This window comes from Phalangium opilio, unplaced genomic scaffold (assembly GCF_054372755.1).
Source record: "Phalangium opilio isolate 3A_F unplaced genomic scaffold, DU_Popi_V2 ptg000079l_1, whole genome shotgun sequence".
NCBI lineage: Eukaryota > Metazoa > Arthropoda > Arachnida > Opiliones > Phalangiidae > Phalangium > Phalangium opilio.
This window is the reverse complement of record NW_028324187.1, coordinates 5,747,665-5,768,551: the sequence shown is the minus strand read 5'-3', so window position 1 is coordinate 5,768,551 and position 20,887 is coordinate 5,747,665. Positions and strand designations below refer to the sequence as shown.

The window sequence follows — 20,887 nt, the reverse complement described above, 5'->3', positions numbered from 1 at the left end:
GCATAAGTCTCAAAACTACTCTATCAATTTTTTCCATCGTCAGTCCCGCGGCATGTAATGTTCGAGACTTCAGACGTCACGTGACCTACTGTTTTAAAACTCCAAGATGGTCTGCTACACTTTTTAAAATGGAATGGTAGATTATGATGTTAATGAAAAGGAATTAGAGAAGATTAATTCTTATGTAATTTATGCTTAGATCAAAATAAAGTTAAAATTTTAGAAAAAGAAAATGTTTTGCATAAGTCTCAAAACTGCTTTAACAATTTTTTCCTTCGCGAGTCCCGCGGCATGTAATGTTGTACTTTTCGACTTCAGACGTCACGTGACCTACAGTTTTTAAAACTCCAAGATGGTCTGCTACACTTTTTAAAATAATGTGTTAATCCTTCTTCTTAGAGTGTCCTTGTTAAATGAATGCGGGGCTGGTGGCCTATTTTACTCAAAATTTAGGCCTATTTTTATTCCTCTAATTTCCGATAAGAAGTACTCAGTAAGGCTTGAATAATTAGGAGCTCTAAACCGCGCAGAAAAGGCCCATTAGATTCAACCTCCATGGTGGTTGATCGAGGTTACGTTGGACCCCTAAGTTATAAACTTCAAAAATCAAAATGAACGAAAACGAACAATTGCAACCCGTTATTTTTGTTTCCACGACGCAATTGAATTTAAAAACTATCGATGAGGAAGGTAATTTACATTTTATCGCGTGTCAAAGCTCGGAAAACGGCGATATTTTACCGAGTGAAAATGCTCTCTCAATGATGGAAAATGTTCCAGTGGCTGTAGCCCAAAATGACCAAGGCTTACCACTACAGCAAATACAACAAGACTGTGTCGCGGCTTTTTACCAGCCAAAAAGCTTATACGAAATCGCGTTAAATTACGTTGGGGAACATATAGAATACGTTCAATCTCTAGAAGAGTTTCCTAGTATGGTTGGAAAAGAACTTTTCGAAATAGCGTATCGTAATGGGGCTTTCAATTTCACAAAATATAACAACACTGTCACTAACTATGTCCTATCAATCTTCGTAGACGCTTACCCCGAAGACTTTCTTACCTCGTTAAATTTTGCTAATAGAAATGGTTTGTTAGTCATTAACGGTTACAGCGACTCATTGTACCTTATGTTAAAATACGTCAGAGAACTTGATTTGTCTGATTTGCAATTGGGAGATAATCACGATATATTTGAACATTTCGCTAACTTCAATAATGTTAAAAGTTTGTCATTGAGGAACAATAGTTTAAGTAATATCGCTCTGCGTCAACTCACTTTACCAACAAGAATGTTTGCTAGAGGAATTGTTGCAGTTGAACATCTAGACATATCAGGTTTGCATTACACTTCATAGATTGTCAACAAAAAAATGTCATAAAACGTAAGAATAAAGTTCAAAATGAATATTGCAGCTAATCCCAAAATAACGGAAGAATCCATTATCTGGTTATTTTGTTTTAAAAAGTTACAGACATTGGATATTTCTGATTGTTCCCTCAATGAAGTAATTGTGTTTAATCACCATCCCACATATAATTAAAAATTAATATTAATTATGAAGATTTTCATTCATTTCAGTCGAAAATATTACCAATCCTACAACAAAATAACTTCAGCAAAGATGTTAACACGAATAACGTTACAAACTTCAATATAACAACAGCAGGATGGGCTGAACACATCCTAGATTCCTGGGTCATTGCCTGTGAAGAAAAGTTACTAGAAAACGCCAAGAAAATGGCGGAAAAATCTAAAGGTACTATAAAACCTTTTACACTAATTAGTAAAATATTAATTAATTAATTAATTTATCTTTTTCATCCTTGATAAAGTCAAAACATTTTATAAAAATCGTCGTAATCAAGTTGATTCTGTTCCGGTAATAAAAAAACACATTAAAAAGGGTGTTAGAACTATTTTCACGCGTGTTATAGAAAATGAAGATTTTGATTATTGCCAACAACCAGCTGCCAAAAAACTAAAAGCTGTAACGACGGGCGATCATTGTTATAGCAATATTTTAATGCTTTATCAAGGAGGTAAAAAAAGTCATACCAAAAATGATGTTCAAAGCGTTTTTGATGCAATTGGAAAATGATTTCCTAAGTTTTTTTTTTTTTTTACAAACCTTATTTTCCGTTTGTTCACTATTATAATAATTATTATTAAAATTTAACCTTGATTAAAAATAAATTTCGAATGTTTACAAAAACAGTTTCGAGTCTCTTGTCGTCATTTTAAACTTTTAAAGGAATACTATGTGTACAAAGCGCACTTGATGTTTTAGGGAGAGCTGAGGGGGCTTTTGAATACATTACAATGTAGTTTAACCTCGAGTATTAATCAAATGCGCTTGTTAGTAATAGTATTCCTTTAAACTTTTATTTGTGAAACATCGCGATACATTTTTTTTTTCTATCAGCTACAAGTTAGAAGATGATTAAAAATATCGTAAAAGTCATAAATACCACACAAATGGATAAAGATAGTCGTAAAATACACTAACAGCAAAAATGCATAGAGTAACATAACAACGGGGATCAGTTTAGTTTACTCATTAATTAAAAGGAAAAGTTCAGAAAACATAATATTATTCCTTAAAAGAACGGTCTTTTTCTAAATATAACAAAAATAACCTTGCGCGCGTGATCGAGTTGGCTATGGCCCACCTTGTGAGTATTCAACCAATCCCTGATTCCCTAGCTAGCAGACGCTACTACAACAATGGCGGCGCAGTAGTCTTCATTTTTAAGACTAATTAAATGCTAATTATTTTGTAATAAGAGACGATTTATTATTTTTCCTTTTATATTTAGAAAAAGGACGTTTTTTTTTAATTAAGGTATATTGTTATGTTACCTGAAATTCAAATTTTCCTTTTAAAAAGTAAAAATTGAGTTGGACAACTGCATTTATTTATTATCAAGATTTTTGCTTACGTTTTAAAATAGCTTAACTTAGTTTAATTTCATTAATCGATAATAAAACTTCTTGCCCCACGATTTAGTAGTCTAATTTCTGTGTAAGACTAATTAATTGAACTACAATCATAGTTTTAAAAACCTGACTAGATGCCTAACAAGTCAATATGAAATGACGTACCCCCAATTAATTTACAGTTATGCATAGTTTCTTTCTTTCACATCAAAGTTTATGGAGTAATTGTAATTAGGACTAATTTAGTTGCAAAAATAAATTAAAATATGTCTCGGATTTACACTAAACTTCACTTCACAATTCAATTGTGTTCATATGATATTTTCACGTAAAATAGCTGTGACCACTGTCCCCCTTTTGTACGCTGTTTTTAAACAAGGGGATTTCCTAGGTTTTTACTTAAAGGGGTCCTTCGGACCCTTAGACACATGGCCCCGGGGATTTCCATCCCCTCTTCATAGATGATCTTCCTCAACACTTTGCCCCACCGATTTCCGACCCCTAAGTAGTTCCCTCCTTGTTAATATCCCCCTTCTTTCACTCCCTCCCTCTGGTTAGGTAGGGGGGCTCGGAAATCCGCGGGGCCATGTGTCTAAGGGTCCGAAGGAGCCCTTTAACTACTTAATTTACTATATACTTACCTACGAAGTTAGGATAGGAAACACAACGTTAATTAATTAAATTTTCGAGCAGAATACAAATATTTTAAAAGAGTTTGTGTGTGTTTGTTTGTTTGTTTAGAGTTCACGTAGTTTTTTTGTTAACATTTTTTTTTTCTAAGTGTCCATTTAAGGAAACATAAAAATTTACAAATAAAAAAAAACCCCCATATCTCTTCACTTTTGGGTTTTCTGAAATAAATCAAAGGATTTTTGGAGTTCAGTTGTTTTAAACTTAATTGAGCTCCGATCAGTACCTAAATATCAATTCTGAGAATGAATGAATGAATGAACGAACATCGTCCCCTTGAAAGTGGATCTCTAAGAGTTCTTTGAGGAATTTGAGCGAGAGTTGTCATTATGGTTATTATCTCCAGATCTATAATATTTTTTGGGGCGGGACAAAGGACGTAAGAATAGAAGATGCATGCAGGGAAGGATGAGGAAAACAATGGAACCATTAAACGTAAGTTAACATTGAAAAACAGAAAATTTTTCCCCTCTTAAAGATAAGAGGGCTCAACTACAAAAAACTGACAGCCAAAAATAATGTTTTTCTCTCGTTGGATGATGAAAGGATAACAAAAAAAAAAAAAAACGATAATGACCTTTCACCATTGGTCAATGATCCAAAAAGATCATTGACCTTTCACCTGTTACCTTGACCAAGATTCAGCCTTGGAGTTGGCAGTGTTTTCTTTGGAATCATCCTCCCAGCCTGTTAAATCATATTTGGATAAATCCCCATCTTCATCATCATCATCTTCTTCTTCTTCTTCCTCCTCTTCCTCAACTTTAGGAGTTTCCTCCTTTATTCAATTATAGTGTGTTAAAATAATCATTTCCCATTGGTCTGCACTCACAGGGTTCATACAACTTTTGGAAAACAAATTTTCCTGATTTTTCCAGTTTTTTCCCCCATATATTTCTCAGGTTTATTCCCCATATATTTCCCAGGTTTATTCCCCATATGTTTCCCAGAGTTTTCCAGGTTTTTTCCCCATATATTTCCCACTGTTTTCCCAGTTTTTTCCCCATATATTTCCCAGGTTTATTCCCCCTATATTTCCCAGGTTTATTCCCCCTATATTTCCCAGGTTTATTCCCCCTATATTTCCCAGGTTTATTCCCCCTATATTTCCCAGGTTTATTCCCCTATATTTCCCAGGTTTATTCCCCCTATATTTCCCAGGTTTATTCCCCCTATATTTCCCAGAGTTTTCCCCCATATATTTCCCAGTTTTCCAGGTTTTTTCCCACAAATTTCCCATATATGGAGTAATAACAATGAGAGTGGTTTTTTTATAGTTAAAGCAACCCCTTCAGAGCAAACTTACTCAAACTTCCCTGAATTTTAATAAAAATTCAAAAAACCCCTGAATTTTCCCTGTGTTTTTGTCAACTATTTATTTCCCTGACTTTTCCAGGTTTGTATGAACCCTGCACTAATGATTAAGTTAATTACAGTGACTTTTGGTTTCAATTTTTTGGGTTCAACTTCATCAGTTGGGTCTCTACTGGATTCATCAGTATCTCCCAACTTTCTCTTCTTTTTTCTCCGACCAAACTGTTTTATCATATTAAATACTGTTCAATCTGAATCTTTTTAAGTTTCTTCGGGTGAAATTATTACATCATCATATTCACTGTCTGATTCTTCTCGTTCTTTATACTCTACATTCTCTCGTTCATTGTAACCTCCTCCTAACCCCGTTCTTTCCTCAACTTCCCCAAATTTTGGAGCATTACACATGTTACATTGTTGCCTTCTTGCCCAATTAACATTTCCACACCTGAAACAACCCAACTTTAGTTCTCTTTTTTCTTTCTTAAATAGAGGCAGATTTGGGTGGCAAACATTCGTAATTACAGGTTACAATATACCTTCCACACTGCCAGTCATCAGCGCTAAATAAACCCCGACTTTTTTCAGCAGCTGCTTTACCTATCTCTTGGCCTAGCTTCTTTTTTGGTGGGGTAGTAGATTTTTCTAAATTATCATTACACAAATATGTTCATTCCGTGTTAATTTCAAAGATTATCGTTAATTTAATACCTTTTCCACATCTATTACACGTAAATCTTCTGGCAAAATTAACATTCCCACACCTATGGAGGTTGTTGTGAACAAAAACAATAGTATATTTTAACCAGAAAATTTAGGCTTCACGCTAAGCCTTTGCTAATATTCAAAAAAGTGGTTTTTCTCCACACTTACTGTGAATCAGGGCAAACCCAATCACCTTCATTCGGTCGAAATCTGTTTCCACTAGAAGGTGCCGCGGACATTTGATATTTTTAAGTTAATTACCGATATATAATTAATTAAATTGTCCCTTTTTTATTAGGGATAGCGGCTCTCAGCCTCTCTGTGGGAAACTTCTTCTAGGGGGGAAATGCGCGGGGAATACCCAGGGCCGGAAATAAGTACACGGGACACTGTCCATTAAAAACTTATTTTGACCTGTAACCTTTTCCTAAGTTTTGCTAGCTTGACGCTTGACTACAAAGAAGATACGACACTATTTTTGCACACGCCAATGGACAATGTTCTATAAATTTTCCAGTCAAAGGAAGGGTCACTGCTGGGCACCTGTCCTATAAGAATTTTTTTTCTTATTTCCGACCCTGGGAATACCGGGTAAACAAGTTGAATAATACCCGAATAAATATTTCACATTTTGCAAAATAATACAGCACTAACACAAATATAATTTTGAAGTTAAGGTGTGAAAAATAAATGTAAACCTTTAATATTTTACACTTTATATTTTGTGATGACAAAATTAAATGAATTATTTTTTATCAGTTACAAATTCTTTTTTGAATTCTTCATATTCCCTCTTTTCATCTTCATCTTCTTCTTCCTCTTCCTCATCCTCATCATTTTCATCATCCTTATGATGAATATTGAGAAAAACGTCTGAATCAGTCTCAGGATTGGCTTTAACATTTGCATGAAGCATATCAGCCACTTTCTCTCTTAATGTCATATCTTTCTTAAGCTTCTTAATTTGATTAGCCTGATGAGCCTCTAAGGCTTTATCCTTTTCAAGTTTCAATCTTTCATATTCCGGTCTATATTCATTTTCATATTCAACAGCAGCTTCATCAACTGCGTCAAAAAACTCATTGACACCCATTCCAGTGACAGCTGATACTCCCACGGCTCTCAAGTTCTTATAAAATTCATCTAAAACTAAGCTCATGGACTGGGCTAAGTTAGAAGAGTAAGATTTCTCCTCAATGATAGCTTTTTCAAAAGCTTCAAAGTCCGTTATCCATTCCAAAGCAAATTTAGGATCTTGCATATCAATTTTGTTTAAGGCCACAACAAATGGCAATTTAGTTTTGTAGAGAATACTGCAAGCGTAGAGCATGTTTGACATGAAGGTAACTGGGCTAGTACTCCTAACAATGTCCATAACATAAACTACTATAGTGGGAAAAGTGGAAGCCAAAGTTTCAGTGATAATTGTGCCTGAAGCTGACCATGTAAAAACTTCAATTTGACCAGGCGTATCAAAAATAACATATTCATATTCTGAACTACGACTATCAATAAGTTTGACAACTTCGTCAAATTTTGTGGCAAAAAGATTTAAAGAGGTAATAATGCTTCCATTAGGGCCCAATTTATACTGTTTCATAACCTCTTTGTATTTTACTGTGTCACGAATGTCAATGTTAACAGGGTAGGGAACTTCGTGACAAGCGGGATCGAGATTTACTACGTAAGGTTTAGTTTTTTTGGCATATAAATGCGCTGTTATTCGCTGGACAAAAGTTGTCTTTCCAGAACCAGCCATTCCAAGTACAATAATGCATGTTGGTTTGCTTGAAGAATCTCCAGAGGTTTGGCATACCATTTCTTCTTCGCCAAGGTTTATACCTTCGGCAGCCATTTCCGTGTTATTTTCACCTTGTTCTTCGACATCCATTATTTAAAATGGATTAATTTAGATAATTGGTTAAAGTACTAGTCAGTTTTTTTAAGAAAACACTCGACTGAAAATAAAGAAGCCCTTGAGCGCCGGAATCCAGGATATATCATATATATCGTAAAAACACAGAGAATATAAGGGAGGAGTGGAAGCTCCCCCGCTCCACAAGCGTAAATAGTTATGTCTCGCTTAAATTATACTAGCGGCAAGGCTAGCGGTACGAGGGAGTTTCCGGCTCAATAGCGCCACCTACGATACCATTTAATGTCTCAAACGGAAATGCCTCGGTACTGCGCATTGAAGATGCGCGGTAGAAAAGCGAGACAAGTTTTGCCCCTCTTTCCACTCCTCCCCTATACTCTCTTTGGTAAAAATAATAGAGGGCGCTTGCTCCTTAATAGCAGGAATGCCAGATTGAAAACCTTCAACCCGCCAAAATCAAATTGGAAACAAGCCCAAAAAACCGCCAATCGGTATTTCGAAAAAAGCCCAAAAACTGCCTAAGATCTAGGCTATCTAGCCCAAAAACAAGCCAAAAATTTATCGTGAAAATTTCAATGCATATTCTATACTGACACCATTTTTAAAACCCAAGACAAAATGAAACCATTTTATTTAATCATGAATTGGCGAATTATAAGCCACTCAAAAGGTTTGACAGCACCATTTGTCAGTTTTTTGGGAAGAAGCCCAATTGGCGGCTTTCCAGCCCAATATGGCAACCCTGCTTAATAGCAAACATAGCCTACTCGATCCCGCGCTCAACGGGACAACGGCGGCACAAGCTGCTCGAGTCGCGTTAGCGTGCTAAGCTCCGTACTGCGTAGTAGCGTGGAGTTTACTTACTGTCATCGAAGTGCCCGAATAGCGAGTGTGCTTTGTGGCAGTAGATCAAATCTGACCATTTGGGTCATATTGTTATAAAGTTTAAATAACTAATCAAATACAGTCCCAAATAAACTAAACCGGCAAGAATGGCTACGAAAAGAAAACCTGATTCTCAAGTACCTCCTGAAGAAAGTGACCTGCTGGTTATACGTCCATTGGGTGCTGGACAAGAAGTTGGTCGATCATGTATCATATTGGAATTCAAAGGAAAAAGAATCATGTTAGATTGCGGAATCCATCCTGGTTTATCGGGAATCGACGCCTTACCCTTTGTAGACTTAATAGAAGCGGACGAGGTTGACTTACTATTAATCAGTCACTTTCACTTGGATCATTGTGGCGCCCTGCCATGGTTCCTGATGAAAACCACTTTCAAAGGACGTTGCTTCATGACGCACGCGACCAAAGCGATCTACCGGTGGTTACTAGCTGATTACATCAAAGTTAGCAATATTGGAACGGAACAAATGCTTTACACTGAAGCTGATTTAGAAGCCAGTATGGAGAAAATAGAAACCATCAACTTCCATGAAGAGAAGGAAGTGAATGGTGTCCGATTCTGGTGTTACAACGCGGGACACGTTCTAGGAGCTGCCATGTTCATGATTGAGATTGCTGGAGTGAAATTACTGTACACTGGAGATTTTTCAAGACAAGAAGATAGACATTTGATGGCAGCCGAAATTCCAACCATCCATCCTGATGTCTTAATCATTGAGTCAACATACGGAACACATATCCATGAAAAGAGGGAGGAAAGAGAGGCTAGATTTACTGGATTAGTCCATGATATCGTCAACAGGGGTGGACGTTGTTTAATCCCGGTTTTTGCACTTGGAAGAGCCCAAGAGTTGTTGCTGATCTTGGACGAGTATTGGTCCAACCATCCTGAACTCCATGACATTCCCATCTATTACGCATCATCCTTGGCCAAAAAATGCATGGCGGTTTACCAGACCTACGTCAATGCAATGAATGATAGAATTCGAAGGCAGATTGCCATCAACAATCCATTTGTCTTCAAACACATATCAAATCTCAAAAGTATAGACCATTTCGAAGACGTTGGACCCTGCGTAGTAATGGCCTCACCTGGAATGATGCAAAGTGGATTATCCAGGGAATTATTTGAAAGCTGGTGTACAGATCCCAAAAATGGCGTCATAATAGCTGGTTACTGCGTTGAAGGAACTTTGGCCAAATTAATCTTATCAGAACCTGAGGAAATTATGACCATGAGTGGTCAAAAACTACAACTAAAGATGTCGGTTGACTACATCTCATTTTCAGCCCATACCGACTACCAACAGACAAGCGAATTTATTCGAATGTTAAAACCACCTCACATCATCCTGGTACATGGAGAACAAAATGAGATGAACAGGTTGAAAGCCGCCATTATACGAGAATATGAAGACGATCAAGATACAAAAATAGAAGTACATAACCCGAGAAACACGCAGAATGTTGAATTATACTTCAGAGGTGAAAAAACCGCGAAGGTTATGGGTTCTCTGGCAGTTGAACCGCCTAAACCCGGACACAAACTTAGTGGAGTTTTAGTAAAACGTAACTTCAGCTACCATCTACTGGCCCCCAAAGATCTAAACAAGTATACTGATATGGTTATGAGTACTGTTAGTCAACGACTGAGTCTACATTTCACTGGAACATTTCAAATTCTCCATTTCCTTCTAAACCAATTATCAGGGGATGTTGAAACTATCGAACACCTGAAGAAGAAAGCCTTATTGGTTTTCAGCTCTGTGAAAGTATTCTTTGAGGAACCTATGGTTATTTTGGAATGGAACGCCAGTCCAGTTACTGATATGTACGCGGACGCCGTGGTAACGGTTATATTGAAAGCCGAGCAATCCAAAATAAAAGCCAAATCAGTTCCCAGCGTCTTTAAGGTTACTCAAACAAACTATACAGAGTGCTTGATTGAATGTTTAATGGATATGTTTGGAGAAAACGCAGTTAGTAATGTAGTTAAAGGCGAAAAATTGATAGTTACGGTCGATAACAAAATTGTAACTGTAAATCTAAAGAATCAAGAGGTTAAATGCGAAGAAGATGAACAACTGCAACAGACAGTGAACACTGCTGTTAATAAATTGTACACTAGTTTAGCTCCCACTGTAAAATAAATTTATGCTTTTGAAGAATAAAAGGCAAAGCTTTTAAACAGCGGAGTTTATGAAAAAAATAATTTTATTCATTTAAAGTTATTCTTGGTCTGTAAACTCATTATCTTCCCAACGTTTCTTCTTCTTCTTGAAATTGGACTGTTGTACCCTTTCTGTTTTGAATTTATTGTACCTTGGACAAGTTTTTTTATGATGCACTTTCTTCTTGCCACCATTTGTCAACCCAAAGTTACTGGTAACTACAGGAGGAGGTGGTGGAGAAGGAGGAGGAATTGTTGATTCCTGGTGGTAAAGCTCTTCATAGTGGTGGTAAGGCTGAGGTTGGTAATGGTAAGGAGGAGGAGGAGGAGGAGGCGGGTGATATTGAAACGGTTCAGCAGCGTAAATACGTTTATAAAAGTTTCTTTTGGCTTCTTGATAGTCTCTCACTGGGAATTGATAAAAGCTCTTTATGGCTGGAGTCATGGCCCTATTGTCGCGTGATTCCACAGTCCCTAAAACACTTTTAAGCACTTTACGTCCTGCTAATTCACCCCTTAATTTTTCGCGCATTTCTTCTGTCCGTTTTTCTTCCCGAACTTTTAAATTAAGTAATAATTTTTCTCTCAAAGCTTCCTGAAATACATTGAAACAAATTTTTTATAATAAGTAACGAAGTTTGTTGATTTTTTTGGGAAGCATTAGGTAATTACTTCTCGTTTGCGCAGATTTTCTTCCCTAACTCTTTTCAGATCAGCTTGTCTGGTTATTTCCGCTAATTTCTTTTTTTCTTCAAGTTCTAGTTGTTTTATTCGTTCTTTTTCAATGGCTTCCATCTTTTCTTGAATGTCCGTTTTCTATAATATTTAGAGGGTGTGCAGGTTGTGATTTTTATTTTCAATTTCGAATCGGGTTCGGGGATAATCAAAAATATTTTCTCGGGTATCCGGGCGGGTACCCGATTTCAGATAATTAAACTGTCAAAAAATGGTTGTAGGGTACAGCAGTGGGCAAACTTGCGAGGGACGTTGTACTACTAAGCATGGTGATAGAAAATTTCGGGAATTTTATCACCATCACTGGTCGGGGGTATTAAAAGTTAGGGCGAATAGTAATGGGGTGGGTACCCAAAATTATTTATGGTATTCGGTATAGGCCTAAATAAATAGACCCTTCCTTCAAAAAATTCCCTTAATCTCAATCCTCGACCTCAAGCGTTAGGTTTTTCAATGTATGGTCTTTATCAATTTCTTTTGCTTTGATGCTATCTCTAACTTTTGGTTCCAGGGAGTCGGGACCCTTTCTTCGTCCTAACACTTAAGTCTTATTTCAACACAGAATACTGGCAATGGGATGATACAGGTGTGTCGCGCTACATGATTCTAGTCTGTCTCAGTAAGAAACTACCACCTTATGCGAAGTAAATTTCACCTTGAAACAGTCTTTCACAGTATTTCGTAATTCTTAAAAATTCCGAGTCTTTCTAAGCTGGACAGTGGGTGGTCCCCCTTTCACCCCCGATTCTTATCTCCCCCCCCCCGCGAGGGCCGCAACTAACCCAACAACCTTTTTCCCTTGACACTGGTAATGGAGGGGGGGGGGTATCTTTACTACCCAAGTAGTTTCCAATAGTTTGAAGTCATTTTCGGGTATCCATGAACCCGCCCTGATACCCGAAGATTAATATTTAATGATAAATATTAATTACAAATTTATAATTTTAATACCCTAGCGCTTTCTAAGAACTCTGCCAAAAGGGCTGAGGCTTCTTTTCTCCTTCTCAAAACCAATTCTTTCCTTTGTTTTATGGCGGTTTTCTTGGCTTTTTTATAGGCGACCATTTTTAATTGTCGTCTCCTATCCTTTGCTTGTCGGTACTGCTCTCGTTTTTGCCTTTTCTCCTCTTTTAAACTTAGTTCTTCTTCTTTATTTTTATCTTGTCTATCTTGTTCCTCATTAAGTTCCTGTTTCTTCTCAAGAGCTATCAACCGTTGTCTTTCAATCATTCTTCTTTTAATATTTTTCAAGCTTAAATGTTTCGTTTTATCAAAATCAACTATAATACTAGCGACGTGAGCTTTCCCATCTATTGACTTGACTAGTTTCATTCCTCTAAGACTCTCCATTGCTTTAACAAAGCCAATGTATTCCTTAAACTGCACGTAAGCTTCAAAAACCAATTCTTGACTAAATGAACGTAGTCCAAATCCAACAGATTTATTAGTATTTTTTCTGTACGGATCCAACATTGGAATGTCCAAGAATCTAATTTCCCCTAAAGTTTCGAATATTTCTTTTAAAATCCTTTCAGAGGGTTTTGCACTGGCTTCGTTATCGGAAAACCATTTTATGGGAAGGTTAGAGAAGTAGATTGTATCGGGCCTCTCTCCCGGTTTCATCTCATTCATGTTCTTAGCATCTCTGTAAAAAGAATCCCAGTCATGACGCGTTGGAAAGTTTGATTTGGCTTCAGCTGCTTTGATTTTGAAAGGTTCTGGAAATCCAGCGTGCTTCATCGTTGTTGCATCCAATTTGTTAAGTACAGACTTCAGAGTTGACCTATTTTCAACTTCAGCTTCAAATCTTATGAAGTCCATCGTGGCCCTCATGATTTTTAAGTATAAAAACTCGTGGGGTCGTGCCATTTTCTTTAATTTTTCCTGCACTTCCCAATTGGAAACACTTTGAGTTGGATTTTTGATTGTCGGAAGTCTCACACAAATGGTTAACTTGGCCAGAGGTTTCAAGTAAATCCCTCTGGCTTTACACAATTCAACAGCCTCGGATGTATCGTTACAAACCTGAATGGCTGCTGAAGACATTTCTGGAAAGACTGTTGTTTAGTTAATAATATGCCTAAAACATGGCTGGGAATCCAATTTACCGTTACACAATACAAAATAATTTTGAAAGGCTATGGTGTGATTTGGTTATGGTTACTACTCTTTTGCTAGTTACAATTTGAAACGCATTAAACGCTTAAATTAATTTTAATTTTAAGACCATGCCATATAAAAATTTTGAAAATAGCGGACAAGTTCAGGTCATGTTGAAAACAATAAACTATGATTGACATTTGTAAATATATTAGGAAGGAAGGAAGGAGCGGTAAGCCTAGGACCAAAATTATTTTTTTTTGAAGATTTGGAAGTTTTATCCGACCAAAATTTTATAAGTTACTTCCGAGTGGTTGAGAACCCTTTTTAGTAGGTGAGAATCCGTAAATAACATTGTAAACTGATTTAAAATCGTGAACAAACAATCACAATTGTCTACGGTCTAAACAAAACCAGACCACCAGACAGCCTAAGAATTGTAATGGATGAAATCCGTCCTACCCTTTACGGTTTCCTATTGGCTCGTTGATGCTTTTCACCATGGAGTAGTATTAGCGGAGAGTAGAGACGATGCTGCAGTCTAAGGTACATTCACGATCACATTATCGTCTGCTTAAAAAACAATTGTGAGGGTGAGGGAGAGGTGACCTGCTGGCGGCCAATGGGAGGAGGCACTTATAGGTAAATGACAGGTCAGGTGTAAAAATATACTACCGCTTTTGTCGCGACTCGCGCCCTACTAGTTTCCGTCTGCTAGTATTTGTACGAAATTTGAATTTGACAACCCAAGGCTTAGAGATGGATAAATATGAAAGGATACGCGTGGTTGGAAGGGGGGCTTACGGGTAAATATTTTTAAATCGATTTTTGATTAAAAATAAATAAACTAAACGTAATTAAACACTTTTAGCACGGTATATCTATGCAATCGACTGTCGGATAAAAAGCAAGTTATCATAAAACAAATTCCAGTTGAACAAATGACCAAAGATGAACTGCAAGCTTCACTTAATGAAGCCAAGGTATTGAAAATGTTAGATCACCCTAACGTCGTGGCGTATTACGAAAATTTTCTCGATGATAAATCAATAGTCATAGTGATGGAATACGCCCAAGGTAAAAATTTTATCATATTATTTTTTTTATTATACTTCTCTTTTTAAATTTTAATGTTTGTTTATTTATTTGTTAAAGGTGGAACACTACTGGAATTTTTGCAACAAAGAGAAGGTAAACTACTGGAAGAGGAACCTATTGTGGATTATTTTGGTCAGTTGGTTTTAGCTTTACAACATATTCACGCTCGAAATATATTACATCGAGATCTCAAATCTCAAAACATACTTATGGATAAACAACATAAAATAATAAAAATTGGTGATTTTGGAATATCTAAAGTGTTGATCAGTAAAAGCAAGGCTTGCACGGTAAGTCTAGTTTTAATTATTATTTTTAAACGTAATTAAATATATATTATTAAATATAACCAATGGGATAGTTAAAAAAAACATTTTTAATGAATTAACGGCAATTAGTATCGAGGGAAAGCAAACATCTAGGGGCCATAGGAAATACATTGCAATGTATTTCCTTTGTAATTAACTTAATTTTGCTTAAAATTTAATGATATTTTAATGAAATGCGCTAGAGAATGCCTACGTTATGTTGGTTGTCTCTACCTTTTAAGTTCAAAAGATACGAGCGTTTTTAGGTTTAAGAGTATTTCAATCTACCTTAAATTACTTGATCAGGTTGTTGGAACCCCTTGTTACATATCTCCCGAATTATGCGAGGGTAAACCATACAACCAAAAGAGTGATATTTGGGCACTGGGTTGTGTTTTATACGAACTTTTAACTCTTAAAAAACCTTTTGAGGCAGATGTAAGTCGCCGCGTAAAACCCTTAAAAACTATAATAAAAAGATCACCCTTAATTCATACAATCTTATTATTATTAACTTAGAATTTACCAGCGTTAGTTGGTAAAATTATGAAAGGCTCTTTTCCACCCTTGCCTACAAACTACAGTAGTAATTTACGAAAATTACTTACGTCCATGTTGGAAACGGATCCTACTAGACGACCCCTAGTCAATCAAATAATGGCTCATCCCGTTATGCTCAAAACCATTTTTATGTTGTATACGACTGTAGGAATTGTCCCCTGTCAAAAAAAGTAAAGAAAAAGAAATAAAAATAAATAAAAATATAGTCAGAAATATTTTAAATAAATTTTATAAATAAAATTTAAGGGAACAAAAATCATCTCCAAGTTATAATAAAAGCGGCGGCGGCCCCGAAACGTTTCTAGGATTTTCAACAAATTCTAATTGTAAATTTTTAAGCTGAGTTTTATTTTTAAAGGGTTTGTGTCCCCATTTTTCTGAATCGCGAACTTGCTTCGATCAGGGATAGATTTAATTTTAGAAGTGGGAATGGAGAACAGAGTAATGTGGGCGCGCGTCAAAGTCCCGTACCCCACTTCCACGGGATGGGGGGTATGAAAGAAGAGACGGGAGGGTCATAGCGACAGAGGTAAAAAGGAATTACGACACAATTTTTCGCCGTCACCGCATCAGTAACGTCATCAAAACGTAGTTTAAGGGAGCCAATAAGATAATTTAAACTTTTAGTTACGTGTTGGAGGGAGGGGCTCTATACTGGGTGGTCTATGAGTCGGACTGAAGTAAATACTAACCTTTCTCCATTCCTACTTCTAAAATTAAATCTATCCCAAATAACTACCGAATTTTCTATGAGGAGATTTAATTCCTTCCCAATAGAGACGCGTCATTAAGGGATAAACCCCTCCCACCAAACGTCATACCTCCGCTTACCCAATCATATTTACTCCCCCATTAGCCTTCTACTTAATTAAATCCTCCACAGTGTAGATGTATATGGGAGGAGACATCTGAAGCCCCGCCCCGCCCCTTTTGCTGTTTCCCTATAGGACCATCCATAAGCAACAGAACTACTCGTAATTGTTATGTAAGAACGTTGAATCAACATTTTAAACTTAGAAAATATTATTGAAATTATGAATTGAAAATATGGTGACACAAACCGTTATTGTTGACCCCCGTAATCTCTAATCACTCATTAAATAAAACCACCCTAATTAGCATCAAGTTTATCCCCTCATTACGAGACCTCGAGTAATTATAAAATGCTTCGTTACAATGAGAATATTCTGATTCCAAATCTTGAAGAAATATCGACTAAAATCAGTGAAATTAAATCAATCTCCGCCAGTAAATCTCATATAACGTTACTGGATAAAAATGGATCAACTTACTATTGCATTGTTAGTTTATATAATTTAAATAATAATCATAATCTATGAATTTTAAATTAATTACTCTTAATTAAAAGGAAAGCGAAGATAAAGGTTTTAAAAATTTTGTCCCTTGTTTTGTCGAAGACAAAATTAATATTTACATAGTTCAGGCAGTTTGCGGAGATAATTTTACCGTTCTACTAACAAGTAAAACATTACTATTTATTTAAATGTTCATTAAAATCACCTTATTAGGAATGGAATAATTAAACTCTATTCCAAAATAAATTGTGATTTTTATGAAAATAATGAAACATTCTTGGTGAAGATTTTTTCATTAAACTTTGTTAAATAGATCGTGGCATAGTTATGACCTTTGGCAAGGGGTCAACTGGTTGTCTAGGTCATGGAGATTATAAGGATACTCTTCAAGTATGAATATACTGAATAAATAATTAATTACCCCTTTTTTATTCATTATTTTAGTTTTAATTTAAATAATTGTTATTATTATTTTATTTGCTTTTTGGGATTTTATTTCTGCATCCAAGCCTAAAATAGTTGAATCCCTTTTGGGTATGGATGTGGTTCACATTTCTTGCGGTTCACGACACGTCATGCTAGTAACAAAAGAGGAATTTTTGTTTGCATGGGGTCACGGTGGCTATGGTGAATTAATTGTTTTACCATAATTTTATTTTCTAATTAAAAATTAACTTAATCACCTTTAATATTTTGTTAATTCAAATCAAAACCAAGCTTGCTTTCACTTTATTTTCTTTTTATTGGTCAAGAATAAGCCAATTAAAATTAATTTTCCGACGCAGGTAAATTAGGTTTGGGCAAAAACGAAACATTTTTATTACCCCAAAAAGTGACCCTACCTTCAAACATAATCCCTTGTCAAACTGTTTGTGCCGAAAACGCTACCTTTCTTATCACAAAGAACTGTAATATATTAGCTACTGGTTCTAATCGGTGAGCTTAGGTTAACCCTAAATTAATTTCAGCATTAATTACATTTATTTTTAATTATTAGCCATAATAAATTAGCTATGGATAATGAAGATGGTATCAGTATCGATACTATGAAATTATTTGGTCTAATTAATTCCGAACCGTTAAACAAATTAAAAGTTAAAGCGGTTGCCACTGGAAAAACTCATAGCGCATTTTTAACAGGTGAAGTGAAACGTATATTGTATCTTTATCCAACTTGTTTTCAATCCCTTTAAATAGTTCTTTTATTATTTTTTAGTATCGCCTTTAAAAGTGTAAAAGTAATATAATTGACCTTTTGTTTTCACGTTCCCATTTAGACGGGGGTCAACTATACACTGTGGGGTCGAATAAATGGGGTCAGCTAGGATGGGGAGAAACGGGATTGACCCATAACATGCCTGGTCAAGTTGAAATGACCAGTGATGATCAAGATACTTTTATGAAAATATTTTGCGGGGAAAGTTTCACAATGGCCATTGGTCATAGTAGGTTTCGAAATTATTTTGAGTGACGTCATACTGATTTATCACGTTTAATTAAACTAATTACGATTTAAGGTGGATTCGTTTACGTTTGGGGAAAAGTTGGCGAGAGTTCGAATATGAAATGCGTCGTTGTCGGACTCGAAAATAGTCCAATTAAAACCGAATTTGGAGTTACGTTTGAAAATCAAATTATTCTTCTAGTTAAAGAAAATCAAAATCGTGCTTTGTAAAAATATTTTTTTTAAGCTAAAGTAAATAAAATGTATTTTCCTATAATTTTTGTTTCTACAACTACATTACTGGTACAATTTATACGTTTCTTGTTTATTTGTGGTGAAACTAAAATCAAGAATTAGGAATGGAGGATCGTCGGGGCCACGCGTTCCATTGTAATTCGATTTAATCTTTAAAGCCGTTTTGATGTAGCGCCGATTATCGTTTACGTGAGAAAGGTACTTTAAGGGTTTCGTCTTACCATGCACTAAATCCGCGTCAACTTAACCTGAAAATAATATCCAGAAAATGAAAGGGGTTCATTTCTTATTTCTTCAAGGGGTTAGGTGATTCTGGGCTCCCTAAACTCCTTTTCACAGAGAAGCTGCAAAAGGGGCGGGGTTTCAAGAAGGATCCTCCCATTTACATCCACATGATGGTAGATTGTATAAAGTAAAAGGCTAGTGGGGGAGTAAAGATGATTGGGTAAGATGGGGCTATGACGTTTCGTAGGAGGAATTTATCGCGTATAGACTATCTTAGAAGCCTTAGTGTGACGTCACCCATGCTATTTGCCCATAGAACCAAAGCGGTACCGCCCACTGCCAAAGCTAAGCCCGTGACGTTTTACCTAGGCACTGACGTCACAACTGAGTGCCTATAAGGGGTCAGAACTTTGGGACGTCAGAACTCTGTCAAGTCACGTGCTCTGGCAAAACGGTTCGTAGTTCTCTCCCCCTCCAACCCCCGTATATTTTATTTCAATTAATAGACTTTTGAGTAAGTTAATTGAACGTAAGCTCTCGCTTTCACCTTAACTTGTCGCCCGGTTAGGTTATTTAGGTTTTTACCATCGCGACTAGAGGGAAAGAAAAATAGTGGTTTAGAAGAGGCGATCGTGGTGGGTACTACTGACCTCAAAAAAGTAAAAAGGACAAAGAAAAAAATACTAGGTCAAAGATCAGTTTACTAATTGAAGCCACTTTTGTGTTATTAGTTAGTTTTTTATTTTTGTGGTAGAAACGTGCCTCGCGTCAAAAAGGTTAATTTGATTGGCATTTCATTTTATACAATTTCATATTGACCCGTTAGTAATAAGAGTTTCCCGGATAAAGTGACTAACTCTAAAAGTTACTTCGTGTTATTTCTACACTCCCAAGTTGTCAAATGAAATCAATTCTAACGGATATTATTGGGTTTCACCAAGAAGTGATATCTAGTTTATTAGGGAGAAGGTATATATTCGCCACATTTCCACCTTTATCTCCAGTCCAAACGTAGGTCCGGAGTTAATCCCCGCCGTCTCTAAATTACAACCAGCATCTCATTGGTTCTTGAAAACTCACGTCAACGCGAGACGAATGACGAAAATTCTGCATTTTCCGACTGAGGAGAGGCGAAATAGCCAGGCCTCCTTTTGCGTCCCCCCTTGTATTTTAAAAGGGGGACTGGGACTATGGCGCGCGAATACTTAGGCATCTTCTCCCTAATAAACTAGATATCACTTCTTGTTGAAGTTTGCCGCCATTTTGGTGGTGGAAAGGAGAATTGTCGCCATTTTAAGACACACCTCTCAGGCAGCTCCCTATAGGGTATATCACAAGAGTCCATCTTCCTATTTAGTCTGTACTAAGCCTTTGACAGCGCCTGAAACGCTTGGTCCGATATGTAAAGTCATGCAGGCTTAATTTCCAAATGAAACGTGATTGGGTTATTTATACATTTACCTCATAGGTGCATGGTAAAAACAAATTACCTAAAATCTACGATACGGCAAATTCCTGCGTGTGTTAACATCCCATCCCAATGTCGGATTTGTTTAGAAACTTCTTAACAAGCAACGAATTAAAATTTTTCGTCTCAGGCATGGGGTGAATGTTGGTGGGGGGTTTTCTGAGGGGAATTGGAGTGACGTGACGAGCTAGAAGACGTCCGTCATCAACCTACCACGGTACCCCCTGTTCGTTTATTACCTTTCACTATGCGCGAAACCGCAACCTCGTATATTAATAACGGAAGCAAATAGACAAGTGAAAGATGTTTCTTCGTATAGGGACAGCGACTAGAATGCCGCCTAGAAGCTAATTATCCCGAGTCTCGTCCCAACTCCTCAGTCGTTTGTTAACCGTCACAACTAGTTGCTACTTTGCTCGCTATAAATATAAATCGAGGGGTTAATCACTCCAATTGCAAACTGGAGGTCACACCAGACGTAGCCAGAGTTGATTACACGAGAGAGGCTAGCCAACTCGAACTACATCTAGCCGTGCTTCTTGGCGACAGGTAAAATACCCCAAGGCGGGATATTTCGCTGCCTCTCCTCAGTCGGAAAATACGTAATTTTCGTCATTCACGTTGCGCTGACGTGAGTTTTCAAGAACCAATGAAATGCAGGTTGTAATTTAGAGGCGGCGGGATTAACTCCGGACCTACTATAGGTTTGGACTGGAGATAAAGCCGGAAATGTGGCGAATTTATACCTTCTCCCTAATAAACTAGATATCGCTTC

At 36.6% G+C, this 20,887-nt stretch overlaps 6 protein-coding genes across 11 annotated transcripts; 3 read left to right on the top strand and 3 right to left on the bottom strand.

The window, feature by feature from the left end:
• The first annotated feature begins 410 nt into the window (after window positions 1–410).
• Window positions 411–2,218, top strand: LOC149654401 (leucine-rich repeat-containing protein 42-like). The gene is made up of 4 exons (XM_089845913.1): window positions 411–1,338; window positions 1,417–1,508; window positions 1,583–1,760; window positions 1,837–2,218. Exons 1-4 carry the CDS (start codon window positions 612–614, stop codon window positions 2,100–2,102), a joined length of 1,263 nt encoding a protein of 420 aa, XP_089702039.1. The 5' UTR covers window positions 411–611; the 3' UTR covers window positions 2,103–2,218.
• An 18-nt stretch (window positions 2,219–2,236) lies between these two features.
• On the bottom strand, window positions 2,237–6,167 carry LOC149654400 (zinc finger Ran-binding domain-containing protein 2). 2 transcript variants are annotated; one of them, XM_089845916.1, is made up of 8 exons: window positions 5,819–6,167; window positions 5,657–5,709; window positions 5,485–5,590; window positions 5,234–5,393; window positions 5,066–5,167; window positions 4,209–4,409; window positions 3,858–3,979; window positions 2,237–3,792 (listed from the first exon to the last, which is right to left on the bottom strand). In XM_089845916.1, exons 1-6 carry the CDS (start codon window positions 5,887–5,889, stop codon window positions 4,257–4,259), a joined length of 645 nt encoding a protein of 214 aa, XP_089702042.1. In that variant the 5' UTR covers window positions 5,890–6,167; the 3' UTR covers window positions 2,237–3,792; window positions 3,858–3,979; window positions 4,209–4,256. The 2 variants fall into 2 exon arrangements, with proteins under 2 accessions (XP_089702042.1, XP_089702041.1); XM_089845915.1 differs by having other exon boundaries at window positions 4,261–4,409.
• Window positions 6,168–6,311: 144 nt separating this feature from the next.
• LOC149654399 (GPN-loop GTPase 1) lies at window positions 6,312–8,258 on the bottom strand. Its single transcript, XM_089845914.1, has one exon. The coding sequence runs from the start codon at window positions 7,539–7,541 to the stop codon at window positions 6,396–6,398; it is 1,146 nt and encodes a 381-aa protein (XP_089702040.1). The 5' UTR covers window positions 7,542–8,258; the 3' UTR covers window positions 6,312–6,395.
• A 94-nt stretch (window positions 8,259–8,352) lies between these two features.
• On the top strand, window positions 8,353–10,644 carry Cpsf73 (cleavage and polyadenylation specificity factor 73). The gene has a single exon (XM_089845901.1). It carries the CDS (start codon window positions 8,519–8,521, stop codon window positions 10,580–10,582), a length of 2,064 nt encoding a protein of 687 aa, XP_089702027.1. The 5' UTR covers window positions 8,353–8,518; the 3' UTR covers window positions 10,583–10,644.
• LOC149654397 (uncharacterized) lies at window positions 10,629–13,880 on the bottom strand. 4 transcript variants are annotated; one of them, XM_089845907.1, is made up of 4 exons: window positions 13,742–13,880; window positions 12,289–13,394; window positions 11,275–11,418; window positions 10,629–11,197 (listed from the first exon to the last, which is right to left on the bottom strand). In XM_089845907.1, exons 2-4 carry the CDS (start codon window positions 13,381–13,383, stop codon window positions 10,661–10,663), a joined length of 1,776 nt encoding a protein of 591 aa, XP_089702033.1. In that variant the 5' UTR covers window positions 13,384–13,394; window positions 13,742–13,880; the 3' UTR covers window positions 10,629–10,660. The 4 variants fall into 4 exon arrangements, with proteins under 4 accessions (XP_089702033.1, XP_089702031.1, XP_089702032.1 ...); XM_089845905.1 differs by having other exon boundaries at window positions 13,446–13,862; XM_089845906.1 differs by having other exon boundaries at window positions 12,289–13,385; window positions 13,446–13,862.
• An 8-nt stretch (window positions 13,881–13,888) lies between these two features.
• LOC149654396 (serine/threonine-protein kinase Nek8-like) lies at window positions 13,889–18,441 on the top strand. Of its 2 annotated transcripts, XM_089845903.1 has the most exons (15): window positions 13,889–14,243; window positions 14,309–14,514; window positions 14,593–14,667; window positions 14,797–14,825; window positions 15,150–15,281; window positions 15,363–15,574; window positions 15,651–15,730; window positions 16,524–16,705; window positions 16,774–16,885; window positions 17,034–17,110; window positions 17,230–17,347; window positions 17,506–17,656; window positions 17,718–17,860; window positions 17,998–18,165; window positions 18,238–18,441. In XM_089845903.1, exons 1-15 carry the CDS (start codon window positions 14,197–14,199, stop codon window positions 18,393–18,395), a joined length of 1,890 nt encoding a protein of 629 aa, XP_089702029.1. In that variant the 5' UTR covers window positions 13,889–14,196; the 3' UTR covers window positions 18,396–18,441. The 2 variants fall into 2 exon arrangements, with proteins under 2 accessions (XP_089702029.1, XP_089702028.1); XM_089845902.1 differs by having other exon boundaries at window positions 14,593–14,825.
• Window positions 18,442–20,887: the final 2,446 nt, after the last annotated feature.

Excerpts from the sequence above, each read along its gene's own strand:
- LOC149654401 (XM_089845913.1), top strand. The coding sequence starts at position 612 with ATGAACGAAAACGAACAATTGCAACCCGTTATTTTTGTTTCCACGACG. Across the intron at positions 1,339-1,416 it reads TGAACATCTAGACATATCAG|CTAATCCCAAAATAACGGAA; the intron begins GTTTGCATTACA and ends TGAATATTGCAG. Across the intron at positions 1,761-1,836 it reads AATGGCGGAAAAATCTAAAG|TCAAAACATTTTATAAAAAT; the intron begins GTACTATAAAAC and ends TCCTTGATAAAG.
- LOC149654400 (XM_089845915.1), bottom strand. The coding sequence starts at position 5,889 with ATGTCCGCGGCACCTTCTAGTGGAAACAGATTTCGACCGAATGAAGGT. Across the intron at positions 5,591-5,656 it reads GTGTAATAGATGTGGAAAAG|AAAAATCTACTACCCCACCA; the intron begins GTATTAAATTAA and ends ATGATAATTTAG. Across the intron at positions 5,394-5,484 it reads GATGACTGGCAGTGTGGAAG|GTGTGGAAATGTTAATTGGG; the intron begins GTATATTGTAAC and ends GGGTTGTTTCAG.
- LOC149654399 (XM_089845914.1), bottom strand. The coding sequence starts at position 7,541 with ATGGATGTCGAAGAACAAGGTGAAAATAACACGGAAATGGCTGCCGAA.
- Cpsf73 (XM_089845901.1), top strand. The coding sequence starts at position 8,519 with ATGGCTACGAAAAGAAAACCTGATTCTCAAGTACCTCCTGAAGAAAGT.
- LOC149654397 (XM_089845907.1), bottom strand. The coding sequence starts at position 13,383 with ATGTCTTCAGCAGCCATTCAGGTTTGTAACGATACATCCGAGGCTGTT. Across the intron at positions 11,419-12,288 it reads AGTTCTTAGAAAGCGCTAGG|AAAACGGACATTCAAGAAAA; the intron begins GTATTAAAATTA and ends TAAATATTATAG. Across the intron at positions 11,198-11,274 it reads AAAATCTGCGCAAACGAGAA|GAAGCTTTGAGAGAAAAATT; the intron begins GTAATTACCTAA and ends AATGTATTTCAG.
- LOC149654396 (XM_089845902.1), top strand. The coding sequence starts at position 14,197 with ATGGATAAATATGAAAGGATACGCGTGGTTGGAAGGGGGGCTTACGG. Across the intron at positions 14,826-15,149 it reads GTAAAAGCAAGGCTTGCACG|GTTGTTGGAACCCCTTGTTA; the intron begins GTAAGTCTAGTT and ends TTACTTGATCAG. Across the intron at positions 17,861-17,997 it reads TCATAGCGCATTTTTAACAG|ACGGGGGTCAACTATACACT; the intron begins GTGAAGTGAAAC and ends GTTCCCATTTAG.